Here is a 9,881-nt window from a genome sequence, read left to right as displayed (position 1 = left end):
GCCTCGAACCTCTCACCACCAACCTTGATCACTCTGCCATCGGGTAACTATAAGAAATGTACTATTTACTACCAATCTACCAAAATAAATCACATTTACGACATTCTTGAAAATAATACCAATTAAATGCAAATCTACAAAATGAGTCAAATTGTTTAGGCTATAGGTAGAAAAAGTAAAAGAATTAATTGTGTATTTAACTATAATTTTACACTATATAATAAAGCGTAAACACACTAAAAAGACCTTCAAGTGGGAAAGGGACCTTAATACAAGCTGCCAGCATTAAGGAAGCAAGGTTATAGTAACGGTCATTTTGACCTAAATCCGTCAAAATGGCGAAGCGATAACTGCCCATAGACATCCGCAATTGCAGATGCGTTGCCTACCCTTATCCGACAGAGGAGGAGACGCACATAAAGATGATATCTCCCCTTCCTATGTATCTCCTCCTCCGTCAAATCCGCTTCCTCTTCCCATCCTCACCTTATAAGAGAAGGGTGAAAGAGGGCACTACCACTGTTAAAATAAGTATGACAGTAAGATAGTATAGTTTTAAGTTACTTACCACATAAGGTTCAACAAGCACAGTGGTCTCCCAAGCCAGTCGTTGCTCCTGTTCTATATTATATCCGATATAGCAAAGTTTCTCCTTCATCATACGAACAGTCTCGAAATCCGCTGAATGGTTAAACGCGTAACCGCGCAGTAATAATAACTGTTGACAAATAACATTGTTACAGACATTGGCTCAGTGGCTTAAGCAAGTAACTTGTCTACAGGTCTTGGGTTCGAATCCCGCTGTACCAATGATATTATCGATTTTTCGAATTTTTATATGTACATTTTACCCGACGTTCTTACGGTGAAGGAAAACATCGTGATGCAACCTGCACATATCGGAGAAGAAATTCAAAGATATGTGTGAAGTCAACCAACCCGCACAAGGTCAGCGTGGTTGACTATGGCCTAATCACCTCTAACTTAGGGTATGCTCCGAGCCCCTCGGTGGGGACGTATAGTGAGCTGGTGATGATGATGATTTAAATAAAATAGACGAGACAAGGAAAAAAAAATTTCACCGGTACTTTCTCTGAAAGGTACTATATCATGTCAAGTTTAGTGGCACTTTGTTGTAATTTTAGAGAATAAAACATTTTACTAAATTATTATAAGCTACTTCTTTTGTTATAAAATAAACTAAATGTTATTAAAATTTAATTTAATTTTGAAGATCTATCCATAGCTAGTTATTATGAGAAAAATATCTTAAGTAAAGTCTTAATTATGCCTCCTCTATTTATTTTATAACTCTTTGATTACAAATTATACTAATACTAGCTTTTGCTCGCGACTCCGTCTGCGCGGTAATAAAATCAAAAGAATGCCTATGTGTTCTGGAATCTAGATACATCTGTGACAATCTTTGAGATCCGTTTAGTATAGGCTACAAACTCTAACAAACATCCATCCATACATCCAAAATTCCGCTTTTATAATATAAGCTAGAATAATAAATGTAATTATAAACACTATACATAAATCATACTAATATTATAAATGCGAAAGTTTGGATGGATGTTTGTTACTATTTATCTCTGACGTAACAAATCTCGATGGTAATCACAAATGTAGAACATAATCTGGATGAACACATATACTATTAAGTTTTTTTAAATTCACACAGACAGAACCGTGGGCAAAAGCTAGTTCAATATACAGAGAATTCAAAACCACTATCTTTAGAAAGAGATAACACTTCACTTGTAGAGCGTTGTCTCTTTCGCACTCAGTAAACCAAATAGTGTGCGACAGAGACAACGCTCTACAAAACCGAAATCTTCATACTAAATTGATAATTTAGTTTTCTTACTTTAATCAGATATCTCGTGATATCTCGTCCGGCGATATCCAAACGCCTTGTCAGATGAGGTAAAGCGAATTCTTCATACACTGGGCATATGTGGGTTACACCATCACCTGAAACAAACATTTTATAGTAATACTAGCTGTTCCCGTGCAACTTCATCCGCATCAAATTATGAAAATTTTATTTCATTGTTTACATTTGTCAAATTATCAATAGCAAGTGTCAAAATGACATGACATCACAAACCTTGGCAATCTTGCTTCCTTGATGTTGGCAGCAACTTATGGTCTCTTTTCCAGATTAGGGTTTTTATCCAAATTATTTACCCCTTAAGTTTAAAGGCGTGAAAATATATAGCCTGACATAAGTGTAGAGCTTATTATTAAAAAAGGAATTATTCAAAAATATGTTGTATTTGCTGACATCTTAGGCAACAAAGAAGTGTGTGTTTACGCTTTATTATAAAAGTATAGATTATAAATGCATAAAATGGATGGATATTTGTTAGAGTTTGTAGCCTAAAAGATTAAACGGATCTCGATCTTTATCGTAAATGTAGAGGATAGTTTGGAAGAACAAATAGGCTATTTAATTTTTTTTAATCTTCACGGACGGAGTCGCATGCGAAAGTTAGTATAAGATGGCAAACGAGCAAGTCATGTGGATGTAATTTATCACCAGCTCACGATACGATACCAAGGGGCTCGGAGCCTACCCTAAGTTAGGGTTTAGGGGAGGTAATTACCCTATTGATCGGGTAAAATACAAACTTACCAGAATCAACCACCACTCCGGAGATAAGTCCTTGTGCGTACAATGTGAGTACTGCTTGGATAGCAATATACGCACTGTCGAAACCGTACTTCTCAAACATCACCTGACAAACAAGAATATACACAGTATAATATACAGCTAAAAGGAATATTGTACACATAAAAAAACATCATATCTTACTAATATTATAAATGCGAAAGTTTAGATGGATGTTTGTTAGAGTTTGTAGCCTAAACTGCTGAACGGATCTCCATGACACAGGTTTAACAGTCTGGAAGAACACATAAGCTACTTTTTATCCCGGGAATAGCTACGGTTCTCGTGGGATTCGTTAATTTAGTTTTTTAACCCTGAGAAATGTCCGGTTCCCGAGGGATACGTAGCTTTTTGTTATTTATATAGTTCGCATGTTTTCTAATACCACGCGAACGACAGCTAGTACTAAATAAATAAATATAATCCTTGCTTTCCTAAGTAAATATTATAATAATCAAAGAAAAACACTTCTGGAAAACACTAACAATCTAATTTGATTACATTTTTTAGATTGTAACTTGAATAACTTATCTGACTAATATTATAAATGTGAACATTTAGATGGATGGATGTTTGTTAGAGTTTGTAGCCGGCTGTTTGTAAACAGCTAAACGGATCTGGATGAAATTTGACACAAATGTAGAACATAGTCTGAAATAATACATAAGCTACTTACTTTTTTTTAAATACCACGCAGACAGAATCGCGGGCGCAAACTAGTTTATTGTACAATCTTATTAATATTATAAATGCAAAAATTTAGATAGATGGATAACTCGGACTACTGACTTTTGTTTTTAATTCCGCGCGGAGAGTCGCGGGAGAAAATATTATACCCTTGATGGTAAATTGTAAAAAAAAACTACTATTTAATAGAACAAACCTCGATCATCTTCTCCCTATTCTTAGTAGGGTTCATCGGAGGTTCTGTGAGCAGTATCTTGGTCTCCTTGGGGTCTATGTTCATCTTACTGGGACCGAACGTGTAGTCCCACACGTGACACATGTCCTCCCAGTTACGTACAACCTGTGAAAAAAAGTTTTAAAGTATATAGTTATATCTAGAATAGAAAGCCTATGGAGATATTTGGTGTAAAAAAATTATAGTTCAATTTTTTAATTAATAAAAGACCATTAATTGTGTTCGCAGCATATTATCTATGTTATGTAGGATGGCAGCATACTATCTATACTATTATAATAAAGCGTAAACACACACTTCTTTGTTGCCTAAGATCTCAGCAATTACAGCACATTTTTGAATAATCCTTTCTTTTATAAAAAGCCCTACACTTACGTCACGCTTTAGGCTATATATTTTCACGCCATTAAACTTAGGGGGTAAATTTTTTGGATAAAAACCCTTAAGTGGGAAAGAGACCACAAGTTGCTGCCAACATCAAGGAAGCGAGATTGCCAAGTTTTGTCATGTCATTTTGACATTTGCAATTGACAATTTGACACATGTAAACAATAAAATAGTTTTATGCTGACGAAATCGCACGGGAACAGCTAGTCGCTTCATGTTTTTAATTGATTTTTTAATAAAATTATAAGGCTATACTATTTTCATTTAGGGGGTGACTACGACAAAAATGCCTGAAATTCGTATGCGGATGAAGCCCCATGGGAACAGCTAGTTGATTCTATAAAAGGTATCCTTACCCCATTCTCCATTGGATAACTGACTTCGAGCATTGAACGTAACTGTGATGCTTCATCTCCGACCATTAAATCCTGAAATAAATTATCTATCAATAAGAATAATAAAATAAAATATTATATTAATAATTAGTAAATACAGCTGTAATAACACAAAATCATACTATATTAAGAGCCTGTCCCACCAAATTGTAAATTGTCTAATAGCAATTAAGTGATGTAGTTTTTAAGCTATCTGAGACTCTATCAGCCAGTAGTGGGACAGGCCCTAAAGCTATTAACAATTTAAATCAAAAAAATTAAAATAAAAACGTGTCTGAAGAAAACTACATTGCATTTAATTTCAAATTACTCAATAGTTATACTTTAAGCATAAAAGTAAATATAAAAAATATAAATTAATGCAATGAATTCTTCAAGTAGTAAATATATTACATGACATTAAATTATATTAAGCTATAAAACCTTTTTAGATTATCTCATGCCATATACAAGTATATGTCTATATAAATTATAACACGACTAAATTCACGTGACAAACTTCGCTGTAAGCTGCCCAGTTTCAGACCGGGGATCCTTCTTCGGTCACTCAACTCAATCTGAAGGACCCCCGATGAGTCTCAAACTGGTCGGTCTCTACACCGAAAGTTCTCTTCAGTTTAGCCGTGTTATAATTTATAAAGTATGTCTAACGAAAGTTTTATTAAGTTAATTATATCTAATGTCCGTTGAAAAAAGTTACATGTCTCAAATCTAGATATAACTCTTTACGTCGGATTTTCTATGTTATATGTTTCCTAACTATGTTTCAGGTATGCAGAATAAGTTGCTCAAGCGTTTGCCAGTATTGAAGCACTCGCTTTTACCTGCACAATCTCAGGACACAACGTCTGGGGTGCATGAAATATGATTATCATATTATAAGTTTCCATCGACTCTTGGAATATTTTCTCTATTGAGCGTTGAAAATGTAGTTAGTCTATACATTTATCAGCATATCTGAATTCCTTCCCTTATGCATGTCCATACACAATCCATACATACATTATTGTCTTTCTCTACTGTAACCATACAATCTCCTTACTTTCCTTTAAAATCTATAAATATTACTAAAATCTGTTGTTTAAGACTCTTGTATATTTACATATTAAAAATACACTTGTCTGAATAATTTAAAAAAAATAGACTATACAGCTGTTGCTCGCGACTTTGGAGTGAAATTAAAAAATGTAGCCTATGTTATTCACAGATAAATTACCTTTCTAACGGTGAAAGAATGATTAAAATCGGCGTAGTAGTTTTTGAGTTATCCCAATACATACAAAAACACAAAATTTTCCTCTTTATAATATTAGTATAGATAAAATCATTGAAAATTATTTAACACAAATACAGGAAAATAACATTTAAGTTCAACAAAACAATAAAGGCATTGTTAAATGTTGACAATTGTCATGTCAGTTTATAGTTTGTCTAAATAAGATTGATTACTTTGATAAATAAAGCATTTGAAGTACCTAAATAAATTTGTATGAAGGCAAATGCCATACTTAATAGACGGGTATGGTAGGAACAAGCACACATACAAGAACTATGAACTATCAATATTTGGTTTAAATAATTTTTTTTGAATTTAACTATTATAAAATTTTCAGTAATTTAATTAAGGTTGACAATTCTAGCAATTCATATAGTGTAGATAATATAACGATGACAATAATAACTCAAGGAGCTCTCGCTAGACAGTTGGATTAACGGCCTGATACAAAAGGCGGTTATTTCGGGAACTGTATGAATAGTGAGGAGGTTCCTGTCTCTGCAGCCCTGACCACTGGTTGCTTGAGTCATTGGATTCTGCAGCCAGTATACTTCTATTTTTTACATAATGTGTTTTATTTTATTTTATAAATAATCATGTTATTGTATATAAAAATAAGAAATTAAAGATATGAGAATAACAATAATAATAATAGTGAAATCCAATTCGATTGTGTACAACTGTAGTAGTAATAAATATTTGTTAACTCTCATTATTTATTTAAGTTCTGTAAGTCATTACTGATTTGAGAAAATTGCTTTTTTATTCGAATCCATAAATTATAACTATGAATCTATTGATTTCAACTTCTATCACAGTAGAAATCCACAATACACAGCCCATCCTTACTAAATTGTCAACTAACCCTTACTTAGACAAACTATAATAAAACCAACTTTTGTTATTGTATATAACATTCTTAACACACATGCTTATACCACTTACTCCAATAGTTATTCCCTGATAAACATATGACATATTAGAAAGAATAAATGGTAAAAAATTACACATATCACTTGTTAAAGAAAATATCCACACTTTTGCTATTACCACTTATCGTTTGTATTCACTATTAGTCAGTTTCTATTTAGTCCAACATTCACAATAAAACTATAACATAAAGGTCTTCCCACACTAAGATATCTGATGTAGATTATGTGTAGCGACCCTAACATTGCTTATAAACATACACTAACAAATAATAGTCAAGCTTTGGCTTGGGACTAACTAAAGTAAATGACCAAGAGAAGGGGAGATATTATAATAATATCTATATGGAAATTAATAATAATTCCAAGTTCTTCAAATATCATTCTGATGACTCATTGTAAATAAAATCATGTATTGATCTTATAAACAATAAACCTTTGATTGCATTTATAAGTTTATAGTCTACTAAGGGAGCCCCTTAGTAAACATGTGTATAGGTAATTTAGGGAAAGAAATAATCTTTTCTATTACACAAATTTCAATCATTTAAAATACAGGGATTAGGACATTATATGCTTTGGCATAAAAGTCACGAATTTGTTAACTGTTACAGTAAGTTTATTATTGCAACAAGTTGATATTGTTAGAATTCAACATTATTTTGCGTTAAAACTTGTACAAATATAACCGTTCAATTGTTGTTCTAATTTATCTGATACACTTAGTGAAAACGCAACGATATGTATTCAATTTCCGGTATAAACAATTTTTTCTTACCTTAACATCAATTTCTCCGATTTTGTTTTCCGCCCGAATGATTGGCCGGCCGACCATTGAGGGGAAAATAAAGGCAGGGAAATTGCTGCCAGCATATCCGCACTTTACAAACTGGAAAAAAGTTTATGTTAAATGATGAATCAGTCGCTTATCTGACGAGGTTCACCTCAACATTTTACACTGAACTTACCCCAGTACCGTTGTCGCAAACGATAACTTTCCTTCCTTGATCATCCATAATTGATTTTTAACTTATTATTACAATTAAAAAGTATAGAAATAATATATTCTTAATTAAATCTCAACACAAAATCAATGGTGCAAAATTGAGTTTACAAGTGACAGTTGGTTAAGAAGTACGCTATGTCAAATTGAAGTTTTTGATAAGTAATAGCGGTCGTATTGCGAAAGAAATAAAGCATAATTTGAATTGAGTTCAAAATGTTGACATGACACACCTACATAAAAGTTTTATTACGTTATCGCCACTTGTGAAAAGTATACAACATACTGCCACGTTTAATTTCAAATAAAACTTATTCTGTCGTTAATTTGAAAGATTTAAGATGTTTTCCGAGCGGATTAAGCACGAACATAAAACCTATTATTAATCGAGAGTTTCTAATTTTACTAAAGATACCATATTTTTTCGAATAAGACTGAATAATCAGAATGTGTGACAAGAAACGTCAATGTCAAAGTCAAAAATCGTGCTTTTCACGTGTTTGTATTTTGGAAATGTAATCGTAGTTTTAATTTTAAAATATTACAATGAAGCATAAGAGATTTGAAGAGAATATTTTGGTCGATGAAGCTTACACCAATTACGGTAAAGTCGATAAAAATGAGGATCAAAAGAAAGGCGTGGGTATCGCCAAACATTTTGCAGAAAGTTTGGAGTATGGCGAGAGAAAGAAATGGTTTCACCAGGTAATTTTATCATTTGTCGAAAACTATCGAATAAATGTATAAAAACACCTAACTGGTTGTTTATTTTTTAGATACCAGAAGAGCCAACAGCAAGTAAAACTTTGAGTCAGGATCAAATTGAAGAGCTTAGAAAGGAAGCAAGCAGTGCCTTACACGGCGATACGTTAGCTTATGAAACAAGTAAGTTATTTAAATATCTTTATGCCATTAAATATTATTAAAAAATCACTACACACTTAGTTTACTTATGCTGTCATGCAGTTTATATGTAATACATATTTATTCTTTCCAGAATCAAACAGAAGTGGTTCCTCAGATCAACAATGGGCTCGGACCCTGTTAAATAAAGGTGCTATTGGTGATAGGGTTGCTGCTGCAACTATCCTAATACAGGTAAATTATACAAGTTTTATGTTATTGGGAAACAATATATTTTACTAATGTGACAAATCAATGTATATTTTTTCAGGACAATCCTATTTACAATTTGACAGCATTGAGAAATTTAGTCAACAATGTAAAACCAGCTAAAAAGAAAGATGGAATTGTTATTATTGGTAAGAAATAATTTTATTGGCTATACTAAAATACTATAATTCACACTTTGTTATGTGAGATGTCAGCAATCACTGTATTGAATAAATCTTCTTTTAACAAAAAGCCCTACATATTCAACATGGTAAAGGCTATATATTTTTACACATATTGGAGATTATCCGGAAAAATCATGGCTCGCAGACAGACAGGCAAAAATATTTGTTATCAGCAATGCTAATACATAATCTTCCTGAAATCTGGAATTTTTCATTTGATACAAACAGGCAATCCAATTTTATTCTATGTATAGATTAACAAGTTCTAATGTTGGTTTTGTTATAATCTATTTAACTACATTCTTTTTTTCTCATTCCAGATGCATTATCAGAACTTTTCGTCTCAGAATTATTGCTACCAGATTTAAAGTTACGTAAATTTGAACAACATTCACTGGGACATGTTGACGAAATGGCATCAGGCAATAAACAAACTCGAAGGAATATACTAAAACTGTGGTATTTCGAAGACCAACTGAAAGAATTATATGGATGTAAGTGAAAATTCAAACTTTTGTACTGTCTGCTTTAGAATTTATGCAACAAGATAATGAAGACATATACCAGAAAGTGTTAAGATTGAATATGGATGGCTACAAAGGTAGAGGACACCAAAGAAAGTATGAAAGGATTATGTGAAAGAGGATATGCTTAAGAAAGGAGTTGATTTAGATATGACGGCTGACAGAGATGTATGGAAGAGCACATACTGTGCCGACCCTTCGTAAGCGATAAGGGCAAGTGGATGATGATACCAATGTAGAATCTCTTACAAAAAGTCAATCTATAAAACATTAAAAACAGTTAAAAATCATTGTATTTAAGTAAATTACTAAGTTGGAAGTTTGAAAATGTCTAATCGTCTTACTTCATTCTAATATTGTAAATGAAATTGTTTGAATGGATGGATGTTTTTTACTATATATCTCCAAGACTATAACAGACCTTAAAGAAATTTGTCACAGATGTAAAGTGTATTCTGGATGGACAC

General features: G+C 32.5%; 2 protein-coding genes across 2 annotated transcripts in view; one reads left to right on the top strand and one right to left on the bottom strand.

Annotated features, from left to right (window-relative positions):
• Positions 1-7,583, bottom strand: part of LOC106108896 (actin-related protein 2) — a gene marked incomplete in the record, with an annotated part of 9,890 nt that extends 2,307 nt beyond the window's left edge. Inside the window, 8 exon segments of the mRNA XM_013290220.1 lie at positions 1-47; positions 569-718; positions 1,874-1,980; positions 2,645-2,747; positions 3,564-3,707; positions 4,346-4,417; positions 7,368-7,478; positions 7,558-7,583. Of these exon segments, the coding sequence (XP_013145674.1) occupies positions 1-47; positions 569-718; positions 1,874-1,980; positions 2,645-2,747; positions 3,564-3,707; positions 4,346-4,417; positions 7,368-7,424 (680 nt within the window).
• A 470-nt stretch (positions 7,584-8,053) lies between these two features.
• Positions 8,054-9,881, top strand: part of LOC106108695 (CCAAT/enhancer-binding protein zeta) — a 16,786-nt gene continuing 14,958 nt past the window's right edge. Inside the window, exons 1-5 of the mRNA XM_013289954.1 lie at positions 8,054-8,297; positions 8,369-8,477; positions 8,590-8,690; positions 8,767-8,854; positions 9,211-9,388. Of these exons, the coding sequence (XP_013145408.1) occupies positions 8,139-8,297; positions 8,369-8,477; positions 8,590-8,690; positions 8,767-8,854; positions 9,211-9,388 (635 nt within the window). The 5' untranslated portion in view covers positions 8,054-8,138. The remainder of the gene's footprint in view (positions 8,298-8,368; positions 8,478-8,589; positions 8,691-8,766; positions 8,855-9,210; positions 9,389-9,881) is intronic.

The sequence above is a fragment of the Papilio polytes genome, unplaced genomic scaffold, assembly GCF_000836215.1.
Source record: "Papilio polytes unplaced genomic scaffold, Ppol_1.0 DF821400.1, whole genome shotgun sequence".
NCBI classification, from domain to species: domain Eukaryota; kingdom Metazoa; phylum Arthropoda; class Insecta; order Lepidoptera; family Papilionidae; genus Papilio; species Papilio polytes.
The sequence above is the reverse complement of the archived record's forward strand: the minus strand, read 5'-3'. Positions and strand labels throughout refer to the sequence as shown.